Source organism: Schistocerca serialis, chromosome 1 (assembly GCF_023864345.2).
Source record: "Schistocerca serialis cubense isolate TAMUIC-IGC-003099 chromosome 1, iqSchSeri2.2, whole genome shotgun sequence".
NCBI lineage: Eukaryota > Metazoa > Arthropoda > Insecta > Orthoptera > Acrididae > Schistocerca > Schistocerca serialis.
The window spans coordinates 917407107-917433875 of NC_064638.1; the positions used below are offsets into that span (position 1 = coordinate 917407107).

Genomic DNA, 26769 nt, shown 5'->3' on the forward strand with positions numbered 1-26769 from the left:
GTTAAAGGATTTGAGTCTAGCAAATAAAGTACATAGCTGTTGGAATACTTAACTTTAATCCATAATTGGTGAACATCAGTCTGACGGTACATGCATCACAAGATAAATAGCAATTGATAATGGCGCATTGCTAGGTCGTAGCAAATGACGTAACTGAAGGCTGTGCTAACTATCGTCTCAGCAAATGAGAGCGTAATTTGTCAATGAACCATCGCTAGCAAAGTCGGCTGTACAACTGGGGCAAGTGCTAGGAAGTCTCTCTAGACCTGCCGTATGGGGGCGCTCGGTCTGCAATCACTGACAGTGGCGACACGCGGGTCTGACGTATACTAACGGACCGCGGCTGATTTAAAGGCTACCGCCTAGCAAGTGTGGTGTCTGACGGTGACACCACACTATGCACTTAGGATAATAAATTCAGTATGTAGTAGCTCATGTACTAGAACTGCATATTTTGTGTATGCCCACTCTATAATTAGTTATGGCATATCCTTCTGAGGGTCGACAGAGTGGAACAGACAAACAATATTTAAGTTGCAAAAAAGGGCCATACGAATCATAGTGAAAAGTAGCAATAGATCCCATTGCCCAGAGTTATTCAAATCTTTGGATATATTGACAGTTCTGTGTGAATAAATTTTGCAGACAGTAATATACATAAAAAACACATTGACCAGTTCATGCACAGTACATGCACATGCACATGCACATGCACATGCCAGTACATGCACATGAAACCAGAAACATACAACACTTACACCTCTATAGGACAAACAAATCAAAAACTCAAAATAGCATGTTATATAATGGAATTAAATTGTACAACAATCTTCCAAAAGGGATCAAAGACCTAAGCAAAATAGATAACTTCAGGAAATCACTAAAAAAATATTTCTTCGTAAAGTGTTTTTATACTGTCAAGGATTACTTGGAATGATGTAAATATATAGATATATATAAAAATTATCAACTGTGTTATTAAGTGGTTTAACAATGTGTCTTTATGTTACAATATTCATGAATTCTGATTGTGATAATTATAAATTTGTGTGCCTATTGTATATACTTATGTTGACAACATCCATACAATCCTGATTATTTATGGATGGATAAATAAATATATAAATAAAGCACAAACAACAATGGTAAAGGAAGTCTTGGAAAAGTAAACGTGCACACCAACAAGAGTTCACATTTACTCTCTTCCCTTCAATAACCATAACAGTTCTCTGATGACCATCATGTACTCATCTTATATTTATTAAATCTATATGTTTATTGACTTTTTGGTGTATTTACATATTATGAACTTGAGCAAGTGTATATGTTACAGTGAAATATTGATCAAATGTTCACAAAGTATACATATTCATACGTACACAGCCCATAAACACAGGACCACTGTTGTCTACAGGTGCTGAGGCCCAACTACCTCAAGGCATGACTGCCTCCTTAAAGGTTATCATCTAGTCAGAATGTTAGTACACAGTTTTTTGCAGTGACTTTCTTCGAGAACTGTTTCTCAGTTTTCTTCCTACATCTTCTTCTGTCATCATTGCCAGTATTTAGATGTCAATATTCCACCTGCTAGTAAATAATTAACATACAAATGTACTTAGTACTAAACACAAAGTACTGTTTATTACTTAGTTAAAGTATTAGTTGCTGTGGTTTCTTGGTATCAAGTTCCTGATTACCAGACTTTGCTCTAATATCCTGGATTAAATTCCAAACCTCTCTGCAGTGACCAGTTGAATGAGGTCTTGTGACACTGTTGATAGCAATTCATCTGCCGCATGGGGTTATTAAGATTGGTGATTCTATTGGTGCTATTCATTGGGTGGACGCTGTATGCTACCACTGGGTTTAACCCTCTCCATTCTCTCAACATCACACAATACATACATGATACAACACTATATACACATAAATTACAGTTATCTATGCTCAACAGATACAATTAAGAGACAGCTCTCAGGCAGTACACAGGAAGGGATCATTCTGTGCAAAGGAAGAAACCCCATCCAATTAGACAAATACTCTTTCTTTGTCTGGTGTTATTTGTTTATACACCACACTACATACTGAATAACTTGAAGTTCTGCTTTCTATGTAGGCCTATTAAAAAAGATATATTCCAGGAATGGTCGTTATGTTAAACAATTTGAACTGGTTTGTGTAAACCTTGGAGGTTACTGACCAGTTTCATGGAATTTGATCAAACCAACCCTATTCAAACAGTAACAGCAAGAACTCCATTGTGGAACATGGGTGCACTGTTGTCATGTAAACCACATTTTAGTGGCAGGTATCTGTTTGATAGTAGTTGTTTCTAAAGTATTTTACTTTGTTGAAATTACACTGTAGAAATGACTCTGTAACATCAGTGTACATTTACAGCTGTAGTCTGAGGGAAACGTTTCTTTAAATGGAGCTCAGATAGAGTTAAACAGCACAGCCAGATAACCTCAGAAAAGGAGGCTCCAGCAACAGGCTTAAGAAAGACCACAGAAAAAGACATCAAATGTTGCAGCTCTGAAAGTCCTTGATGGAATTAACAAGGACTGCAAAATACTTCAGAATTACGAAAATCACATTCTTTCGTGTCTGAATTTCATATTATATCCTTTCAGTTACCAATGCAAGATGCCAATCCTAAGAGAGCTGTTATGGTCTGGGTCCATGCTGGAGGGTGGTATGGAGGCACAGGGAACAGCGCATTGCATGGACCACAATACCTTATGGATCAGGACATTGTACTTGTCACATTCAACTATCGATTGGGAGCTCTGGGTAAGTTGTACTATTGAAATCTATTCAGGCAAATGCAACTTCCTACATGTAACTACCACACTGAAGCAACTTTGATAGGACCAACATGAATTTGTCATAATTATACATGATGTTTAGGTTTTGCAAATGAAAGACTACTCTCCTTAATTTGAAACAAAAGTATATAGTATCAGCAATCTGGCATCCAAAATTTTAAAAAATTATATGTGGAAATATGACAAGAGTTTCTTTGTTCAAATATTTAGGCAAACCCATCCAGGGGACAAGTCTGCAACAGAATGGTTACAAAATTCATTACCACAAAACAGAAACAAACTTCAGAGTTACAAAATATGTCTTTAAAAAATTAGGAGTGTAAGAGTGCACTCACCAAAAAGCAGGAACATTGAGTTGTTGACAGACATGTGCATAAAAGCCGGCTGGTGTGGCTGAGCGGTTCTAGGCGCTTCAATCCGGAACCGCGCTGGTGCTACGGTTGCAGGTTCGAATCCTGCCTCTGGCATGGATGTGTGTGATGTCCTTAGGTTAGTTAGGTTTAAGTACTTCTAAGTCTAGGGGACTGATGACCTCAGATGTTAAGTCCCATAGTGCTTAGAGCCATTTGAACATGTGCATAAAAGAATCATATGACAAGCAGGGTGTCTTTATGGGAATGAAACACTCATTTTAAACAGAAAGAGAGAACTAATGTGAGAGTTATGCTGTCTTTTACAGAAAACAGTATAAGACCACATTACTTGTAAAATGTGACTGTGGAAGAGAGGGACCTCAAAAAACATAAAGACAACATGTAGAAACTCTAAATAATTCAAAAAGGGAGAAATAAAAGTAATCAGAAAATATTAGGTCCAAATTATGCTAAAAAAAACATATAAGCTGACAGCAGACAAGTAAACTGAAAAATATACCAACATGTATTTGATACAAAAAAATGAAGGTAAAATACTACAAGTATATTAAGAGAATGGAACCAGGTAGATTGACTAGATACAATGTGGAAATCTACAAAAGTTGCAGTAAAGCTAAAACTGAAACAATAAAATGGTTCAGTGCAGCGAAAGAAGTCTTCAAAAAGCAGGAATAACAGAACTTGCTATCCTAGAAAGAGGGATTTTTAGGTATAAATTCTACAAATGGACACTTAATGTGGCAGAAAAATCCAAAAAGACAGAAACACTTTTGTCAGATGACAGGAGAAGAGTCCATTCTGAGACCATGAAAGTAATATTCCCAAAAAGGAAAGCTAAAACTCCAAAAATTTCCTTTTTTGTACACTTTGTGGTCCATTAGGGCCCAAGCTTGAATAATAATAATAATAAATAATAAAAAAAATTAAATTACACAAAAAATACGGAAAAAGTGTAAGGAGAAGATAATACCATGAAAGATTGTACATCGTGGCACACTAAGTCATTACACAAAAAGATGGAATAAAATGGTAATGAATCACCCTGATTCAAAATCTTAGTCTCTCAATAATTATCTAAATTCAACCAACTAATGGATAAAGGATAGTTATGAACAAGTCAAGGTAATATTAAGAAGTAACAGGAAATTTATAATCATGCAAAAATGTTAATGAACAATGATGTAAGTACGAAGGGCAATTTAGGAAAACTGCTAAATACAATTAAATGCTAGATATGTAGACAGATGAGTAAATGATACAGAGAGGATTTATTAGTGGTGATAAGTCTGAATGGTGGGAGAGACAGTGAAGGTCAGCCAAAGTAGGAGGCTAACAATAATTTATACAAATAATGTACGGAGTGAGAAGTTTCTTTTTTTTTTTTTTTTTTTTTGGTAAATAAAACTATTTTGACAAATAACAGACTATGTAATAAGGTAATTGTTGCTGTGTTTAGTTGCAAAGGTTTGTATCTCCTGCAAACTTCAACATTTTCTGTTGACCAACATAGTTTATTTCATACTCTATACCTACTTTTATATCCTCATGCAGAACTTATAAATATCTACATATTAATAGTTTGCAGTTTCTGCTGTCAAGTATTGTACAATTTGTAGTCATATGTATTGTAACGGAATGCCTGGTCTCCAATGTTGAAAGAATTCAGTAGAACTACATGATACACCAACCCAAACACTAACTTCCATCACTCCAACATTAGGCAGTCTTCTTATAGCAAACTGTCAATAAAGTAATTCTGTATGAAAGTTCTTATATTTAAACAGTCAATGAAACATGGTAAAGTACAACAAAATTAAATATAATATCCCTTGAGAAAGATGAAAAAAATGACTACTTCTCACTGACATGTTGATTTGCAGGATGTTTAAGGATAATTATCTGAAAAATTATTCTGATAAAGACACTTCTATTCTTAAGTAACTCAACATTGTATATCATAACATTGTATTCAACGAGAATCAAATGCTATTTTATCAAATGTATCATTACTCCATGTCCATAAACGTGATTACAATATGCATTATCATGAAAATTGTGTTGACTTACAGTTTCCTCCCCTCAAAAAACATAAACAAATAGCTATATATGTACCAAATTATGGAAAACAACACATCAGATCATTATCTGTGTTGCCTCAGTTCTTGTCACTCCTATCTTACTTCTTTTCTATCATCCAGTCTTTCCCTCACTATCAACCTCCCATTAGATACCAGCCTATCATAGACATTCATTGCCTAGTGCTACCCTTCAGTGACAAAAATGGGAGTCGTCCTGATAGGTTACAGCCCATGTTTCATATGATTTCAAAACTAATTTGGATCACTTGATTAACTGTTATATCATTAGGGAGGACTCATATATGTAATTTCATCTTTTGAGCTCAGCACTGCAATTTTCAACAACTTCAAGACAGAGTATTCACTATCCATTTGTAGGAACATGAATCGCCAATCTGTTTAGTTGCAATTACTCCTATATGTTTACAAACAACTGAAGAACAAAAAAGTGCCACATACACTATATTTTATAATGTTAAAAACCTGTTTGTCATACTGTCAACTTGATATACTATTGTTTGACATGGCTACATCTGATTACTTCATAATTACTATAATTCACAATATGAAATGAAACTGAGAATGTAAACAAAGTGTTAATTTAGCCTACTGGCTTACGTATTGAAATTCCACCTACATTAAAAAATAATGTACTCATGTGTGCAGCAGGAAACATGATAGGAATATTTGGGATGATGTAGTTTCAGTGCAATTAACAAAAATGTAATCATATTATTTATCTGAATCATTTCTCTTATTTTCCATGGAAATGATGGATAGGGCTAGTATATTTGAGCTTGCGTCCTATTTAATGCATCTCAGTTGTAACCACTGAATAATATTTTCTGTAATTGTAAACAACTTCTGTGATTGTAATTAACGAACAATGTTCTGACTGTCAGCGAATTTATGTAAGAGATGCAAGAGATGCATGAGGAGAGTAGTACAATGTGAGGTTCTGAGCTGCACTGTTTAGATTAGATTAGATTAGATTTACTTTCATTCCAATTGATCCGTAGTGAGGAGGTCCTCCAGGATGTGGAACATGTCAGAAAAACAACAATACATGACAAATATTTAAACTAAAACAAATAAGCTAATGTACCATTCCACAGGTCCCAAGTGGAATGATCGTCATTTTTTAATGAACACTAAGAGTCATTTTACAAATACTATTGCACTGAATTTAAAATAAAAAAGTTTTATATTTATTTATAAGGTAAGAAACATGTAATACAACTACTGTAATACTTATTTACAATGAACACATTACTGCACTGAAATGGTGCAGAAGTTAGATTATACTTACACACACACACACACACACACACACACACACACACACACACACACACACACACAAATTTTCAGTGAACACATTACTGCACTGAAATTGTGCAGAAGTTATGTTGTACTTATATACAAATCAGTTGGTTTTCCTCAGAAATTCATCAATGGAGTAGAAGGAGTTGGCCACCAATAAATCCTTTAGGCTTCTCTTAAACTGAATTTCATTGGTTGTTAAGCTTTTTATGGCTGCTGGCAAGTTATTGAAAATGTGTGTTCCTGAATAATGCACACCTTTTTGTACAAGACTAAGTGACTTTAAATCCTTGTGAAGATTATTCTTATTTCTAGTATTGATTCCATGAATTGAGCTGTTGGTTTGAAAAAGTGATATATTTTTAATGACAAATTTCATTAAGGAATAAATATATTGGGAAGCTGTAGTTAGTATCCCTAGTTCCCTAAACAGGCTTCTGCAGGATGTTCTTGAGTTCACACCACATATAATTCTTACTGCACGTTTTTGTGCCCGGAAAACTTTAGCTTGGCTTGATGAATTACCCCAGAAAATAATCCCATATGACATTATGGAATGAAAGTAAGCATAGTATGCCAGCTTTTTCATTTTTATATCCCCTATGTCTGACAAAATTCGCATTGCAAACAGAGATTTGTTAAGACGCTTCAGCAGTTCTGTGGTGTGCTCCTCCCAGTTGAATTTATTATCAAGCTGTAATCCCAAGAATTTAACACTGTCCACTTCTTCTATCTTCTTGTCATCATATGTTAGACATATACTCTTGGGACACCCCTTACAAGTTCTGAACTGCATGTAGTGTGTTTTTTCAAAGTTTAGTGATAAAGAATTGGCTAGGAACCAGTGATTAATGTCTACAAATATTTTATTGGCTGATCTTTCTAAGACTACACTTGATTTGCTATTTATTGCAATGTTTGTATCATCAGCAAACAAAACAAACTTGGCATCTGGTAATGTTACTGATGAAAGGTCATTGATATACACAAGAAAAAGTAAGGGCCCCAAAATGGAACCTTGTGGGACCCCACATGTAATTAGTTCCCAGTTGGATGATGCCTGATAGCTTGATACATGTCTCTTTCCTAATAACACCCTTTGTTTCCTGCCAGAGATATAAGATTTGAACCATTTTGCAGCATTTCCTGTTACACTATAATATTCTAGTTTACTTAAAAGGATATTGTGATTTACACAGTCAAATGCCTTTGACAGATCACAAAATATACCAGTTGCCTGCAATTTTTTGTCTAATGAATTAAGTACATTTTCACTGTAAGTGTAGATAGCCTTCTCAATATCAGAACCTTTTAGAAATCCAAACTGTGACTTTGACAGTATGTTATTTGAGATAAGATGGTTATAAAGACGACTGTACATTACTTTTTCGAAAATTTTTGAGAATGCTGGCAACAGTGAAATTGGACGGAAATTTGATGCTATTTCTTTATCTCCCTTCTTAAACAGTGGCTTAACTTCAGCATATTTCAGCCATTCGGGAAATATTCCACTGATAAACGACTGGTTACACAGATAGCTTAATATGTTACTTAGCTCAGAATCACATTCTTTAATTAACTTTGTTGATATTTCATCATACCCACTAGATGTTTTTGATTTTAAAGATTTTATGATGGACATTATTTCTGTTGGGGTAGTGAGGGTCAAATTCATATTATGGAAGTTACTTGAAATGTCTGGTCTAAGGTAATCCATAGCAGCATCTACCGAACCTGACAACCCCATCTTTTCAGTAACAGTTATAAAATGTTTGTTAAAAAGTTCTGCAACACTATACACATCTGTCACCAATGCATCATTTACTCTTAATGCTATTTGTTCCTCTTCATGTCTGGTTCTACCGGTCTCCTCCTTCACTATATCCCATATTGTCTTTATTTTGTTATCTGATATGACTATCTTTTCCTTGTAAGATATTTGCTTTGACATCCGTATTACAGTCTTTAATATTTTGCAGTATTTCTTATAATGTGCTATAGCATCAACATTGGAAATGTTTCGGATTGACAGATACAGTTTTCTTTTTGTTTTACAAGATACCCCTATTCCTCGAGTAATCCATGGCTTCTTTGTAGACTTTGCTCTAACCTTGGTAAGTTTTGGGGGAAAGCAGTGTTCAAATAAGGTAAGCACACTATTAGCAAAAATGTTATATTTTTCATTCATGCCATGAGCACTGTAAACATCAGTCCAGTGAATGTCTCTGAGGAGTGTCCTAAAATAATCAATTTTTGGCTTACTGATTACCCTCTTGAGCTCAGATTTAACAGATTTTATATCCTGTTCAGTATTAACATTTAACAGAAGGATGTGACATCAAGTCAAGAAATAAAGGACATTCAGAGTTCTAAATCTGAGTACAGTTGAATCACTTTTTGAACTCTCATGTTATTGCAGAACGATGATGTTCTTTGACCTGTCATCACTTAAGAAAATCACAGCAAAATCAACTGCAGTGGAGCAATGAAAAGAAGTTAAGTTCACACAAACATTTTGTTTGAACAATGTGAATTACACCTGTCCAACTTCAAACATTTACTTCTGCTATATTATCCAAGGCTGAAAGCAAGGGGAAACTACAGCCGTAATTTTTCCTGAGGGCATGCAGCTTTACTGTATGGTTAAATGATGATGGTGTCCTCTTGGGTAAAATATTCCGGAGTTAAAATAGTCCCCCATTCGGATCTCCGGGCGGGGACTACTCAAGAGGACGTCATTACCAGGACAAAGAAAACTGGCGTTCTACGGATCAGAGCATGGAATGTCAGATCCCTTAATTGGGCAGGTAGGTTAGAAAATTCAAAAAGGGAAATGGATAGGTTAAAGTTAGATATAGTGGGAATTGGTGAAGTTCAGTGGCAGGAAGAACAAGACTTTTGGTCAGGTGAATACAGGGTTATAAATACAAAATCAAATATGGGTAATGCAGGAGTAGGTTTAATAATGAATAAAAAAAATAGGACTGCAGGTAAGCTACTACAAACAGCATAGTGAACACATTATTGTGGCCAAGATAGACATGAAGCCCACACTTACTACAGTAGTACAAGTTTATATGCCAACTAGCTCTGCAGATGATGAAGAAATTGAAGAAATGTATGATGAGATAAAAGAAATTATTCAGATAGTGAAGGGAGACAAAAATTTAATAGTCATGGGTGACTGGAATTTGGTAGTAGGAAAAGGAAGAGAAGGAAACGTAGTAGGTGAATATGGATTGGGGGGAAGAAATGAAAGAGGAAGCCACCTGGTAGAATTTTGCACAGAGCATAACTTAATCATAGCTAACACTTGGTTGAAGAGTCATAAAAGAAGATTATATACATGAAAGAATCCTGGAGATACTGACAGGTTTCAGATAGATTATATAATGGTAAGACAAAGATTTAGGAACCAGGTTTTAAATTGTAAGACATTTCCAGGGGCAGATGTGGACTCTGACTACAATCTATTGGTTATGAACTGTAGATTAAAACTGCAAAAACTGCAAAAATGTGGGAATTTAAGGAGATGGGACCTGGATAAACTGAAAGAACCAGAGGTTGTAGAGAGTTTGAGAGAGCATTAGGGAACGATTGACAACAATGAGGGAAAGAAATACAGTAGAAGAAGAATGGGTAGCTTTGAGGGATGCAATAGTGAAGGCAGCAGAGCTCTGACTACAATCTATTGGTTATGAACTGTAGATTAAAACTGCAAAAACTGCAAAAATGTGGGAATTTAAGGAGATGGGACCTGGATAAACTGAAAGAACCAGAGGTTGTAGAGAGTTTGAGAGAGCATTAGGGAACGATTGACAACAATGAGGGAAAGAAATACAGTAGAAGAAGAATGGGTAGCTTTGAGGGATGCAATAGTGAAGGCACCAGAGCTAGTGCTCCAACTGACTTACCCAAGGATGACTCAAGACACATCCTCATAACTTTACTTACACAAGTATCTCATCTCCTATCTTCCAAATTTTTCAGAAGTTCTCCTGCATAATTTGCAGGTCTAGCATTCCTGGAAGAAAGTTTCAGGTGGTTATAATTAAAGTGCAGCTACTCATGGTGGTCCAGTGTGGACTGTAATTATTAAATGCAGCAAAATTTGGGACATATGCCAATGTTTTAACATGGAATTGATTCATGATGGAAAAAAAAATTAGAACAAGTTTTTGTCCAGCAGGTGCAAATCTGTCACTGTACACTGTATGACAATATGACATACATGCTGTCATTTGACAAGCCATCACGTAAACAAACAGTATTGTTATCAACCAGGGAGACTGTGTGCTTTAGTAAAATTGTTTTATATGAATGGCAGCAATTACAGTGCTGCAACGAGAGAGTATCACTAACTGAAATATCTGAAGAGAGGCCCAGTGTCATTAAATGGTTTAAAGAAGGTGATAATGAAATTTGATAATGGTGGTGACCTTGATGTCACACCTGAAAGAGGTAGGCATCCTATCCCAGTGGAAGATATGGAAGAGGTTGCTGTTGCTATAACTAACTAAGCAGCACATGCCCCAGGTAATGCTAGTGCTCATCCTCTAACGTTCTTATTCCCTCAAACCACCTTCCACTTCTTTACGAGGTGACTTACTTGGGATTTGAACCATTCTTGTATACTGAACAGCTGGCTCCTGGAAACCCTCTTGACCTCTTCTCCATTGAATAATGCTAGGTACAGGAATTTTTAGACTCTTTCTACTTATGAAATTAGTAGACATCAAACCTTACTTTTTGTCAACTAATGATGTATTTGACCTCTATGCACAATAAAAAAATCTCACTTTCCACATGAATATGTAACTTCCAGCAAGTCTCTTGTACAATCGGATGTTAGAAACAATTTGAGTTACAGTTTACAGAAAGTTGGCTTGGATATTATGACCTTTCTTAACATGAATCATAAAATGAGTCTTGCCTCTAACAAGGTTGCGTTAAGAGTCCATAAAAGTACTTCTTCAACTGTTCTTGTTTTAATAACAATAGTCAATGATACAATAAATGCAGACCTGCATATAAACTCCATGGTTCATCCTTACACACTCACTAAAACATCTATGGATTGCCCGAGAGGTACTTATTGGTGCTATCCAACCGCCGCGTCTACTTTCTTCCCACGACTGATTTTAAACTTGCACACACAAACATGTGACATGCAGTAGGTAGGATTCTACCATCCCACACTCATATCCAGAATGTTGTGTGTTCGAGACGGTAGAAGGCTGAGTGGCTCTAGAATGTACACAGAAATTCTCGAATCACTACATATCCCCTCCTCAGATCGGACACACAATATTTTATTCATAATCATTATGCAAATAATACCACACATAATAACATTTCATATATTAACAATATACATTTCTTACATATATTTATATAATATCTTTCCTTTCCAAAACAATCCTCTGTTCTCTTTTGAACAATAGATACTATGTCTACATATACTATTTACACCCCACTATCCTTCAGTTCATCAGAGTATTCATTACGCTGACATTACTTAGTGATCAACATGACTAATTCTACTCCTACTTTCATTTTCTTTCTCTCTCTTATTTGTCCATTACTCGTTACTACTTTATAGTTGTTTGTTATGTATCTGCACCTCTCCTTATGCATAGTCAATGTAGAACCGTCATAGCTTCCTATATATGTGTGCATGATTCCATAAGTACACACATTTTCCCTATAACACCGGGCAGTTCTCACATTGTGACAGGCTTCCTCTTATGTGATTTAATGTTTGTGTAGAAGTGTATATTTGTGTATACGTGGATGTGTGTTTGTGTAGTCTGATTCTTCGGCCTTCTTATCTAAAGATAAGATTTAGGTTTATAGTAACCATGGAAATAAGGAAGGACTTCAGTGATAGAAGTTTGTGAATATGGGAAGAGGGAAAAAATAGACAGTCTCTTCAAATGAGAAGTAAGCAAGGAAAAAATAGATATGAATGCTTGGATCAAAGAAGAGAAAGATGGTACCCCAAAGACAAGAAACCCTTCCCACCCTGCTTCCCTAGAATCCCTACCCCTCAGGTACCTGAGTGAGATGTTGGAGGAGGTTTGGTGTTAAATCGTCACCTACAGAATGGACTTGTCCCAACTTCACCTTTTGAGGTCCCTGAAGGAAATCCTAGCAACCCTATGGAAACTGCAAATGATGAAAAATCAGGCACACTTGTTTGTGAGGGTTGTTTGAAAGGTGTGATGTGTGTTTTGTGTTAGTCATGATTTATTTGTTCTTGTAAATCATGCTTTTAGCTACAATACCCACTCCTTTCAAAATTTGTACAAACCCACCCATCTATATTACACCACATAAAAGGTATAAAATACTCTATACAAAATAGAAAATCTATTCACTATAGTATAACAGTTGTTCAGCTAGTCACATCTTATTATATTTTTGTCAAATATAATACTCTATTTAGTTTATTTTGTCTAGATGTCACTTTTTTTGATTCTCTTAAGTTGTTCTCTATTTCATAGTCATATCTGGTTTTCTAAGCAATAAGATTACAGAATAGTTCTAGATTTTAAAGGAATTTGGTGCAGGAAACTATTTGGAAAAAACACCGAAAACAGCTCAGGATCCAATGGTCGTTACTCCACTCATTAACTCAGAATGTTAATATCCCTGGGGGATAGATGACTCCACCCGGGTCTCATGGATCTGATATTAATTTTTCTTGTGCACAGGCGGACCAGTATTTGTCTTTAAAATTCTTTTGAAAGTCCTCCCAAGAGGAAAACTTCTCAGTATTTACCATTCCTCATTCTGAGGCTGCCCCTAGAAGAACCCCACAGCAAATTCGATTTTCTTAGAATCTTCCCAATGTTTTGGTAATGCTTGGTTAAACCTTTTAAGAAATGGGTTGGATGTACATCTCTGTGTGGCTTAATTTCAGGGAATTGTCTGGAAAACTGGAAAACCCTGAATTAGCCCCCCCCCCACCCCCGCCCCCAATTGTAAATCAGTTACAGTTTCACTAGTTAACACCACATTAGGTGACGTTACTCCTTTTTCTACTTTATCCTGGATAAGCTTGAATTTTCTACAGAAGTTGTCTATACCCTTCCTGGTATCACTAAGTTCGGAAGACAGAATAGGCAATATATTTCCAGAGGTCATTCTCTTGGTGACTTTTTGATTTATAGTTTCTTCAAATTGTTCCTCAAAACTACTTACATTTATGATATCAGAGTTTGTTATTTTCTCTTTGAAATTTCTTTCTGCATTATCTACTTGTGTATTGACACCTGTAATTTGCAACTGAATATTCAGTATTAATTCATTATTCTTATCTACACTCTCTTTCAAAGTATTCAATCCCTGCTTTACAACATTAAACTTAACACTGCACACAGTTTCAAAAGATCCTAACTTTTCCTTAATTTTGGATTCCACATTATTACATCTGTCTTCAATGTTAAATTCTAACCTTTTTGACAAATCTTGGAAATTGTCATTCTGTTTCTGACTAAGATTGGTAAACATTTGATTTACTTGAATGGTCAAGGAATTAGTAAATTCATTCTTTACATCTATTTTTAAATTCTCTACTCTACTATTTAAGGCATCAAATTAAGTCTTAAGAGCACCCATGCCTTCATATAGATTACTAAATTCTTTGCTATGCGAGTTGACTTTGGCATTTAGCAAACCCAGTTTTGTTGCTTGACTATTTAGAGTTTCACTCTGGGCATTTAGAGTTTCCCTCTGTGCATTCAAAACCTCACTCTGGGTATTTAATTGTGAATCTAATGAGTATAACTTTAGACTCTGAGCATTTGAAGCTTCACTCTGGGTAGTTAATTGAGAGTTTACCAAGCCTAATTCTTTCCTTAGAGCCTCGTTCTGAGCATTTGATTGCAGACTTTGAGCTTTAATTAAATTTACCAACTCAGTCCAGTCTGGCACTTCTTTACTAACTTTCATAGCCATAGCTGGTTCTTGAGAGTCCTCAGCTTGTTGTTGTATATTGTCCATGCTTTTATATGCTTTAGCCCTAGCAAGCATTTAAAACTAACTTTAAATACTATAATTACACAATAAAAGTTCACTCAACAGTACGTACCTCTTCGTACTAAAGTAATGGAGTTTTATTTCACTCACCCAGCATAGAAGTCTTGTGTCGTAGGTGAGCAGATGTAGAGGCAGGTCAGCACCAGTGAACAGTAGCTACAAATGCATTGAAATCTTCTTTGCTGTTTTATAGTTGTGAATTTTCCATGTCTTCACCATTTTCCATTCAAATTTTGCTTCATTGGATACTTGAACATATTCCAATGTCTCTGAGTAAATCCCTTGTCGTGGTATGTTTGGTTGCTAGGGCAACATGTAACAACTTCTTCTCTAGTTTTTGACTTAAAATTCCTGTTTTCTCAGGTCCTTTCACACATATGTCGCCACATTATAATGTTTTTGATGCCGATTTAAAGTGTGAAGTAGACGTATAAACTTCCCACTTCTTTTATACGAGGTGACTTACTTGAGATTCACAGCAAATCTTCCTTGCTGGCTAGCTGGCTGCTGGAAAACTCTGTTGACTTCTTCTCTGTGGAATGATGCTAGGTACAGGAATATTTAAGCATCTCTCTATACTTGTGAAATAAGTAGATATGCTAACTTTTCTTTCCGCCAACCAGTGGTATATTCGAACTCCATACAGAATAAAATTCTCTCTTTCCACCTACATATATGACTTCCAGTAAGTCACTTGCTCCATCCAACATCAGAAACAAATTTAATTACATTTATAAAAGAGTTGGCTTAATAACCATGATTCTATTTCACATGAATCATAAAATAGATCTGGCCTCTAACAAGGCTAGATTAAGAGTCCACAAGATTACTTTTTCAACTGTTCTTCTTTCACATAACAATAGTCAATGATACAATAGGTACAGAGCTGCATATAGATTCCGTGGTTCTCCCATACACACCCACTGACACATCTGTGGATTGTCTGACAGGTACTCGTCTGTGCTGTTCAACCACCGTGTCTACTTTCTTCTCGTGACAGACTTTAACCCTGCACACACAAACTAGTGACACGCAGTAGGTAGGATTCTACCATCCTGCACTCATATCTAGAATATTGTGTGTTTGAGACGGTAGAAGGTTGAGTGGTTCTAGAATTTACACAGAAATTCTCGAATCACTACGTAACTCCCCCCCCCCCCAAGATCGAACCTGCGATATTTTATACATAATCATTATGCAACTACTGTGAATAGTCTGGCCTGTGTAAATGCTTCCATGTCCACAAGGAGCACCATACATGCCAGGAACTCAGAGACCTATGTTGTCTGTAATGGGGCATAACATATCTTGTAACATGGAGATGGGCCAGAACACTAGACTCTCTCCATGTCTCTGTGGCATGCATCCTGTCTTGCCTGGCATTGCCCCACAATATGGAAAGAATGCAGCTAACTTGATGTCTTCTGCTGAATCACAAGGTGTTTTCCATCAGTGGCACCTGAAATATTTCACCATCTCTCCTTTTCTGTAAGCATTTTCCCTCAAGATGCATATCAAATGTTGAAATTCAAACTATAAATGGTCATCATCAGAAATAATCTTTGCCTTGCGTACTAATGTGTTCACTACTGTTTTCTTATGATGAAGGTATTGAAAACCATTGGCATTCAAGTACCAGTGAGTTTGCAGAGATTCCAGTACAGATGACAACAGTTCCATACTTTAAAAAAGGGTGTTTTTACTTAATGCTGTAACTAATTAATCCTTCTGCATATTCATCATAATCTTGAAATATGATTTGCTTTATGACTTTATTTGTAGGCGTAATAAATTAATACATTCTTCTAAATGAGTTCATGTTAAGTTTCAAACATAAAACCTATACAGTTACATTGCATTACTTGTGACCACTTTGATCTTGTGTAATAGGTTTCATTTCTACGGGAGATAAATATCTTCCTGGAAACTATGGAATGAAAGATCAAGTGCAAGTTTTACGTTGGGTGCAACAGAATATCTTATCATTTGGAGGTGATCCGAAGAAAGTAACACTTGCAGGGCTCAGTGCTGGAGGTGCCAGTGTCTGGTTTCATATGGTTTCACCAATGTCACAAGGTAAATCTGTATGTCATTTATTACAAAAAAAAGTGATATTTTGAGAACTATAGGAAGCATATTTCAGGATTGACAACTAAAGTGAACACACAGAACACTTGCAGAGGTATATGATTTTTTAACTTTATAATTTACAATTAATTCAAAATTTTCTGTATAGAAAATTAGTTTACTGTACTGTGAAATTATTGCTTATAAAAAGGGATGTGATCCATCCAATATCCTTAACATTGATTTGTTGTAGAATCTTATAACATATTCTGAGCTCAAACATAATGATGTATCTTGAACAGAATGACCTCCCAATGCCAACCAGCATGGATTTTGAAAACATCAATCACGTGAAACCCAACTCACACTTTTCTTGCATGACATATTGAAAACTTTGAATCAGGGCAATCAGGTAGAAGCAGTATTTCTTGATTTATGAGAAGCATTTGACTCAGTACTGCACCTACACTTATTGTCAAAAGTATGATAATATGGGGTACCAAGTGAAATTTGTGACTGCATTGGGGACTTTTTGGTGGGGAGCTTGGATGGAGAGTCTTTGTCAGAAGTAGAAGTAACTTCATGTGTGCCCCAGGGAAGTGTGTTGAGACCTTGCTGCTCGTATTGTATATTAATGACCTTGCAGACAATGTTAATAGTAAAATCATGCTTTTGCAGATGATTCAGTTATCTATGATGAAGCACAACCCTGAAAGAAGCTGCATAAATATTCAGTCATATCTTGATAAGATTTCAAAGGGGTGCAGAGATTGGAAACTTGCTTTAAATGTTCAGAAACGTAAAATTCTGCACTTCACAAAAAGAAAAAATGCATAGTATACTATGGTTATAATATCAGTGAGTCACTGTTGGAATCAGCCAACTCATACAAATACCTAGGTGTAACACTTCGAAGGGGAATAAAATGGAATTACCACGTAGGTTCAGTCATGGGTAAAGCAGATGGTAGACTTCAGTTTTATTAGTAGAATACTGGGGAAATGGAATCAGCCTACAAAGGAGATTGCTTACAAATCACTCATGCGACCAGTTCTAGAATATATCTTAAGTGTATGGGACTTGTACCAGATAGGACTAACAGGAAATATTGAATGTATACAGAGAAGGGCAGCATAGATGTTCACAGGTTTGTGTAGTCCATAGGAGAGTGTCACAGAGATACTGAAGGAACTGAACTGGAAGACTCTTCAAGACAGATGTAAACTATCCCAAGAAAGTCTATTAACAAAGTTTCAAGAATGAACTTTAGATGATTGGTCTATGAATATGCCACAATGCCCTACCCATTACTCACATTGTGATTGTAATGCTAAGATGAACAGTTACTTCACACACACAGACATTCAGACAGTCATTCTTCCCCTGCTTCACATGTGAAGGAGATTTGGTGTAGCCTAAAACAAGAGCAGGAACTTCCAGAAACTAATGACCCAGACACTGCAAATTTAGTCATTGATTTGCAAACTCTTCAGAATGATATCCAGCCTGTTGATGTAGAAAAATATTTAGCAGAAGATAACATAGTGGTGCTACCAATGAATAACTTGAAGATGATCAGTTCATCAATCTTGTTATGCAACAGCTTACTGTTGAACAAGAGGAGTCAGAGGATGAAGAAAAGGAAGATGAAAAGAGCAACCACTCTGCAGCAAAGGATGCATTGGGACTGCTCTCAGATATGTGGATAACAGGCAACTTCTACAGTTATGGGCATATTGTGGACAAGGAAGTGGTGTGATGCAGCCATGAAGTTAAGGTTTAAGAAATGGAAACAGAAAACATTTTACACACTTTCAAATATATTTTCAGTGTCAAAAATGTCCTGTTTTCCTTCACTTTTATTATAAATATAAATTTTTATTTAACATTTACTTATTACATTGTTTTGAGCTCGTTTTATTGTTCTGACGATCCCCTGGTCCCAAAAGTGATGTTTAATTGAGATTCTGCTGTGTTGGTTAACTCTTTTAGGAACTAGAGTTAGATGTGCATATCTGTGATGATTTTGCTCTTACAAAACAATCCTATGAGGAAATGCAGTGCTTTTGTTTGGAGTTTGGATCTTGTCTGTTTCCTATCTTGATCCTATCTAGTAAGGGTCACAGACTATTGAGCAATACTCAGACACTGTTTGAACACTGTTTGTGAGCTACATTATTCACGGATAGACTACACTTCCCTAGAGTTCTTCCAGTGAATCTCAGCCTGGCATCTATCTTTACTCCAATTACTTTTATATGTTTATTCCACCTTAAATCACTCTGAAGATATACCCCCAGGTATTTAATGGGTGTGGTTGCTTCCAGTGATTGTGTGATATTTGTGTAATCATACAATAATAGATCTTTCAACTTATTTTTATGCAGTATGTTACACTTGTTTATGTTGAAGCTCATCTGACAGTTCTTGCAGCAAGCGATCATTCTTCACAGATCTTCTATTATTTTCTGACAATTTTCTAGCTTTGTGACTTCTCTGCATATAACAACATCTGAATATAGCCTCATTTGTCTTCTGATATAATCCAATGAGTCGTTTATATATATTGCAAATAATTAATAAGGGAATAGGAACACAGGAAGGTAAGCTGCTAAGACCTCAATAGTGAATGCATTATTTTATCTAAGGCAGACACAAAGCCAACATCCACCACAGTAGTAAAACTTTAAACTCTAACTAGCTTATCAGATGAGGAAGAGTTTGGAAAAAACTATGATGAGATACACAAATTATTCAAGTAGTGAAAATTTAATTGTGATGAAGGAATGGAATTCAGTAGTAGGCCTAGATAAAGAAGGAGAAGGAAAAATATTGGAACATGGACTGGGGAAATGAATGAAAGAGGAAGCCACCTGGTAGACTTTTACACAGAGCATAATTTAATCATTGCTGACACTTACTTTAAGAAACATCTAAGAAGTTTGTATATGTGTAGGATCTCTAGAGCCATTGGAAGTTTCAGACTGACTGCATAATGATAAGACAGAGATTTTGAGACTAGATTTTAAACTATAAGACATAAATTGAAAATACATAAGTAGTGGAGGAATATGTAACAGAAAACAATATTCACACTGGCTTTCAAGTTCTTACTCTTTTTCAAGTAAAAGTGCACTAATTCACACAAACAATTATGGCCACATGAGTGTATGTTTGAGTGTCTGTGTGCTTGTCTGTGGATTGTGTGTAACTTAGCTAGAAAAAGAGCAAGAGCTCAAAAGTTAGTGTGACTGCTGTTATCCGTGATATGTTTCTACACTGCACACAACAGACTGCTATAAGTGAATGGTTGCCTTTCCCTTATTTTACATACTGTTCCTTCCATTATTGTTATAGGTACTTCAGAGCTTCACAAGGTGCATTAGGCACCAATTAACTGAAACAGGGGGAAAATAAAATAGAAGATGAATGGGTTGTCCCGAGAAATGAAATAATGAAGGCGGCTGAGGATCACATAGATAAAAAGATAAGGCCTACCATAATCTTTGGAAAACACAAGAGACATTCAGTTTATCTCACGAAAGGAGAAAATGTACAAAATGAGATTGACTGAAAGTTCAGAATGGCTAAGCAGGAATGGCTAGGGGTCAGAAGAGAGCTATAGAAGCATGCATAAATAGGGGAAAGACACACATAGGATAATTAAAGAGCCCTTTGGAGAAAAGAGAAGCAGCTGTATGAATAGGAAGATCTCAGGTATGAAACCAGTGCTAATCAAAGAAGGGAAGAGAGAAAGACAGAAGGAACACATATAAAAGCTGCACAAGGGAAATGACCTTGAAGGGAATGTTCTAAAAATGGAAGAGAACGTAGATGAAAATGAGATGAGTGATATGATAATGTGAGAAGAATGTGACAGAGCACTGAAAGACCAAAGTCAAAATGGAACCCCCACGGCAAAAAACATTATCTCAGAATTATTGAGATCCTAAGGAGAGACAGCTATGGCAAAACTATTCTAGTGCAGGAGCACACAAGGTAATACTGATCCAGTGACTTGTTTTAGGAAACAGTTTGACGAAAGGCAATCCTATGTTTACAGCATTTGTAGGTTTAGAGAAAGCTTTGAGACTGTTGAGTGGAATTCATTTTATGAAATTCTGTAGAGAACAGGGCTAAAATACAGGGAGCAAAAGGTTATGTACAATTTGTACAGAAACCAGACAACAGTTACAAGAGTTGACAGACATGAAAGAGAAGCTGTAGTTGAGAAGGGATATGTGGTTGTAATGTACCCAATGTTATTCAATCTGTACATTGAGTAAGTACTAAAGGAAACCAAGGAAATATTTAGAAAAGAAATTAAATTTCAGAGAGAAGGAATAAAAACATTGAGATTACATCGTGATATTGAAATTCTGTCAGAGACAGGAAAGGACCTGCAAGAACATTTGAACAGAATGCATAATCTCTTGGAAAGAGGTTATCAGACAAACATCAATAAATATAATGCAAGGGTAGTGAAAAGTAGTCTTATGATATCAGGCAATGTTGAGAGAATTCAGTTAAGAAATAACACACTGAAAGTAGTAGATCAGGTCTGTTACTTGATCATAAAAATAACTGATGACGGCAGAAGTAGAGAGGTTATAAATTGTAAATTGGCTATAACAAGCAAAGCATTTCTGGAAAGAAGTGTTCGTTAACAAGTGTAGTAGCACAAGAAGTGATATTCTTCCCTTCCATGAAATGAAATGTTCTTTATTAGGTTTTTACCAAGACAAATAACTTGTTTGTCCTGGACACATTCTTCCAGAAGAAAACAAATAGACAATGAACTTTGCAAGGAACTAATGGAACTAAAAATTAAGTTGATTGTCTTTTACTAAACATTGAAGAAATATGTACAGTAAGCGACTGTCCTGAACAATTTTTTTTTTTTTTTTTTTTTTTTTTTTTGATAGTTGTCATATACTCATAAGATACTGAGTAAAAGTAGATACAAACTTAGAAGATATAAACTTAGAAAGAAACAGATGCTCTGGGTAGGAAGTCAGAAATGTAGATCGTAAATGAGAGCAAGAGCTTAGAAAATGAAAATTATGCAGACATAGACAAAAGGGACAATTACATAAGAAAGTAATTTACACAAACATGAAAAAACATTGCAGTTTGCAGAAAGTGAAGAAAATACATCAAATTAAACTAGAAAACTACTACACAGAAGTCCTAGGCCTGACTCTGAATGTGATGGACATGCTGATAACGAAAGAGAGACAGTTGAAGGTGGTAGAAGTATTAACAGAAAAGTACACTGGATAGAAATCACAGTTCATCATTTAAGACAACAGATGGCACAATAGTTGAGCAGCAAAGAGAGATTTTACAAGCATTCTAAGATTTCTTCAGAGGTCCATGTAATTCAATAAATGAATCAGACAATACTTTCATCTTAGAAGTGCTGTCAAAAGTGATGTATAAACTCATTTGTCACATGACTAATGGAATGTTGACTGTAAATAATGATGTTTCAGTAGAAATAATTAAAGCTGGACCCAAAGTAATACAAAAGGAACCTTCAAAATTGCATACAGAATGTTTGCAGAGGAAGACAGTTCCCAAAAGTGTAACAATTCAGTCAATCTACAAAGGTGATTTCTTATGTAATACTTGAGTGATCCACAGCAGAATAATGTTCAAGTTGGTGGGACCTATACCAGACAGGACTAATACAGAATATTGAATGTACAGTTTACAAAGAAGGGTAACGTAAATGGTCACAAGTTTGTATGTGTCAAAGAGAGTGTCTTGGAAATGCTGAAAACTGAAACTGGTGAACTGATGGACACTTGAAGACAGACACTAACTACCCTGCAAAAGACAATTTACAAATTTAATAGGAACACTATTCAGCAAAGAATTTAAGAGTGTATTGTAGCCTGCAACATACTGCTTATTTAGAAACGATGTTTTGTCTTCCTGTATAGCTATAATTTTTAGTATGTCACCTCATCTTCCAGTAAGCACATGCTCCTATTCTTCCTCACTTGGTACCATTTAGAAAATATAATTGTAACACTAATAGTTAACCACTTGCTCATGTACAAAAATACTTTTGAGAACAATTGAGGCAACACTGTAGGTGTTAAATGGATGTCATCTTTTCATGTGTCTATTCTGTAAAGATATAGTTCAACATTATAGTAACAATAGTTACCCCTAAGTCCTTTGTTTCTAATTTTCTATAATTTTTTATGTTCTAGGACTTTTCCATAAAGCAATAGCGATGAGTTCATCCATTAATGCACAAGCTGACATGAGTGTATCTGGGGACATGGATCTAGCAAAGAGGCAGGCTGCTGCTCTCAATTGCCCATCTGAAACGTCCAAGCAAATATATGAGTGCTTAATGAAGTTACCTGCACAAACTATTGCATCTTCTCTCAATAAACTGGGAGTAAGTACAAATGCCAGTTCTGTTTTTAAAACATTGTATGTATTGAATGTTGCACAATCTGAGGTTAAATTATGGTATATCTCACACATGAACAAGATATTAATTAATTTAGATATTTTATAGAATTTAAAGACAAATACACCTCTTCTCACATGAATCAGAAATACCATAATTCATGACAGAGATAAGACTTCATGTCTGTTTCACTGAAAGAGTAATGATGGAAAACAACAAAAAATATATCACCTTATATATATTGATAGTTACCAAACATATGCCATTAGAACGGAAAAATTAAATGGAATAAATAGGGGTTTCAGTTAAGGTGCCAGAGTTTGCAGCGAATAATATACTCGTGCCTCCTGAGGTCTGTAATTATGAAGATGTAGGATTGTGATGGAGATGGTTACCAAATAGTCTTCTGTGCTTTTGCATTTGAACATCTTAGAAAAGTATGAAGAATGATGTCTTAATGCCCTCATTTAGTTTGATTCCTTAATTAACATAAGTGGAGTGGCACAAGAGGTAGACAAGATGGGTTTAATTGCTCACCTGACAATTTATTTCTGCCTTTACCACATATTTGATTGTATGGGGGATCAGGCAGGCTCACAAAAAATAGGTGTCACTATTTATTGCAACATTATGTGTGCTTCAAAAAATTATCTGTAAACTTATATATTAAGTTGTCCAGGACCTGCAAAAGTATTGCTCTGGATATCAAATTATCCTACTTATGGACTAATGAATCATTATCATCATCACTAGACATTCTGTATTTGCCACCGAGTAAAGGCCTCATTTTGATTTTTCCATGGATTACTACCTTCAGCTACACACTTATGTTACTCCTGAATGTTTCTGTTGCCCTGTACAGTAACAAGCAATGGGTGAAAGGGGAACAGTTTTTCAATTTCTTCATCTACATTTGAGCTTACAGTATTGAACAAATCTGACTTGCTACTTGAGGTAGAAGAGGAAGAGTTTCATCCAGCTGTAGGTAACAGTAAGTTGCAACAGATTTCTTGCAAAGACACTAAGTGTAGCTTGGTACCAAAAGTGAGCAAGAAGAAAATAGTCTTGTTGCTAGGTAGTAGCCATGGGAGGGGTGTATACGAGACTGTACAGGACAAATTAGGAACAGGGTACCAGGCCACAAGTATTGTGAATCCAAGTGCTAGCCTTAGCAGGTGTCATAGGACATGGGAAATTGGTGCAAAGATTTTGGCAAAGAAGATCAGGTTATTGTAGTAGGTGGAGCAGTGAATATCCTGGCTAAGGACAGTAACTACAGCATTAGGGGTGACCTGGATGAAATAGGAGCAGCAAATGCATTCAAAAATGGGCATTTTGAGGAGGTGCTACAGTGACATGACCAGCCCTGGGTTAACACTGCTGTGAGCCATATGAACACGGAGTTGTGCTGGCTGCTGCTGACTGAAATGAAATCTCATATGAGTGGTGAGTGCACTGCCTGTTTCTGCAATTGGGAGGTGGGGATATGCTTGACATGGTCTACACATGAGTAGGAGACAGAAAGATACGTTGGCTGAGATTTTACAGAAAATGTAACACCACCCCCCTATCATCACAAAAGCAAGACACCTGTGGTTACTGATGTCATAGAGGTACCTTTTCAGGCTACAATCAGGGCTCAGTCACCCTCTTTTTAAAGAAGTTTTAATAACAGAAAGAGTTCCAAAAATCCTTAAGAATGCACAGAAAACTAAGGGTAGCTTATTTCATCAAAATACTGACGGACTGAGTAATAAAATAGAAGAGCTCCTTGACTGTGTAGAAAATTTGGAGAGCTCTGAAAAAATAGATACCATGTGCCCGTCTGAGCAACACATAACCACAGGGTTAGATAAGTGACATATAGAAGATTACACTCTAGCAGCTAACTCATGCAGAACTAATATGGGAAAAGGAGGAGTCATTACGTACATTAAGACCGAACAAAAGTTCAAAAACATTCAGACCAGCACACAGAAGCACATGTGTGTGGATTAATACTGAAAAATAGTTCACTTTTAATTGTAACTGTATATAGATCCCCACTGGGAAATTTCAAACTGCTTATGAGAAATCTGGATTTCTTTCTGTGCTACACATGAGATAGCAGGAAGCAGTTAATAATAGCCTGTGGCGACTTCAACGTAGATTTTCTAAAGGGTTCTGATAGCGAAAATGATTTGGAAACCTTATTTAGATTGTACAATTTGGTCTCAGTAATAAACTTTCCAACACAAGTGAGTAAAGACTGTAGGACACTAACTGACAGTGTTTTCTTTGCTGAAGCCCAAAACAATATAACTGTTTACGCAGTAACAAATGCTCTCTGTGACCATGATACACAGTTTGGATAAATAACATCATGTCTTATGGAACAGATACTCTTCAGTAGAAACCAGTTAGAATAATTAATAACTCCAGAACAGATGTTTTTAAGAATAGTTTTCAGGAGATGGTCTGGAATGAAATTTATAATGAAGCAAAGGCTAACATAAAATTTAATCTGTTCCATGATAAACACAAATCATTATCAGAAAATAACTGTCCACTTAAGCTAATCATTAAAGACATTAAACAGTCATGTAAAAAGTTATCGGTCACAAGTTGGATTAAATTATATTTTGAAAGGAAAAGGGAAATTTACCTGTTGGCAAGAACAAGTAGAGATCCTGCAGTAGTTGCACTGTACAGGAACTGCATAAAATTAGGAAAAAAAGTTATTTAAAAATCAGGGAACATACACATAATATTAGAAATCAGAAATTCTGACAACAGACTTAAGACTATATGTAATGTACTGAAACAAAAGACAGGACAACCAGCCACAGAACAGGATAACACCACTATGCAACTGAATGGAAGGGCTATAAGTGGCAAGGCATTGGTAGCAAATGTACAAGGTGACTCAAAAAGGACTTCACAAATTTGGGATGATACAGAAATTTATTGAGTTAACTTATAGACATCATTTTTTTAGTAAACAATCTCAACTTTCACATAAAAGTGTCAAATGTCATATTGGTTCAATGTGACTACCAATTGTGATGTGGCAAACATAAACCAATAATCACTTTCTTCCCGCAATTGTTACAGCAAATCAGGTATAAATTGTGCAACGGCATTGTAGATTTGATTTTTCATGTTGGCTAAATTGTTTGGTAGGGGATGAACATACACAGTCTTTAATGAAACTGCAGAGAAAGATATGCAGTGGTATCAAGTCTCAGGAGAGAGGTGGGCATGTGAATGGAGAATTTACCAACCTGGTGATTTATGCTGCAGTGAACAACCTATCTAAACAAAGTTTCAGAGCCAAGAGTAAATTATAGGCCTGCTTGGAGGTTCATCATGGTATTTAGTGCAAAATTTATGCCAAACAGCTGTTGCAGAGTCCGTTTCATGAAACCAAAACACACAGTGAGAATGGCCTGCACCAGTGAAAGAAGCCATTTTAACTGTGCACTATACTGCCACTCCTGGTGGTGGAATGGTGTACTGATGCATTATACGAATCAAACTTAATGTTGTTTGCTACAAAATGACACATCTGCCTGTTCTGTAAACTATCTCAATAAATTTTCATATCATTCCAAAGTTGTAAAGTCCTTTTTGATGATGCACAC

General features: G+C 35.9%; 1 protein-coding gene across 1 annotated transcript in view; it reads left to right on the forward strand.

Moving 5' to 3' along the window:
• Positions 1-26769, forward strand: part of LOC126412224 (esterase E4-like) — a 237478-nt gene that overhangs the window by 91189 nt on the left and 119520 nt on the right. The window contains exons 4-6 of the mRNA XM_050081716.1: positions 2634-2793; positions 16537-16722; positions 22938-23131. Of these exons, the coding sequence (XP_049937673.1) occupies positions 2634-2793; positions 16537-16722; positions 22938-23131 (540 nt within the window). The remainder of the gene's footprint in view (positions 1-2633; positions 2794-16536; positions 16723-22937; positions 23132-26769) is intronic.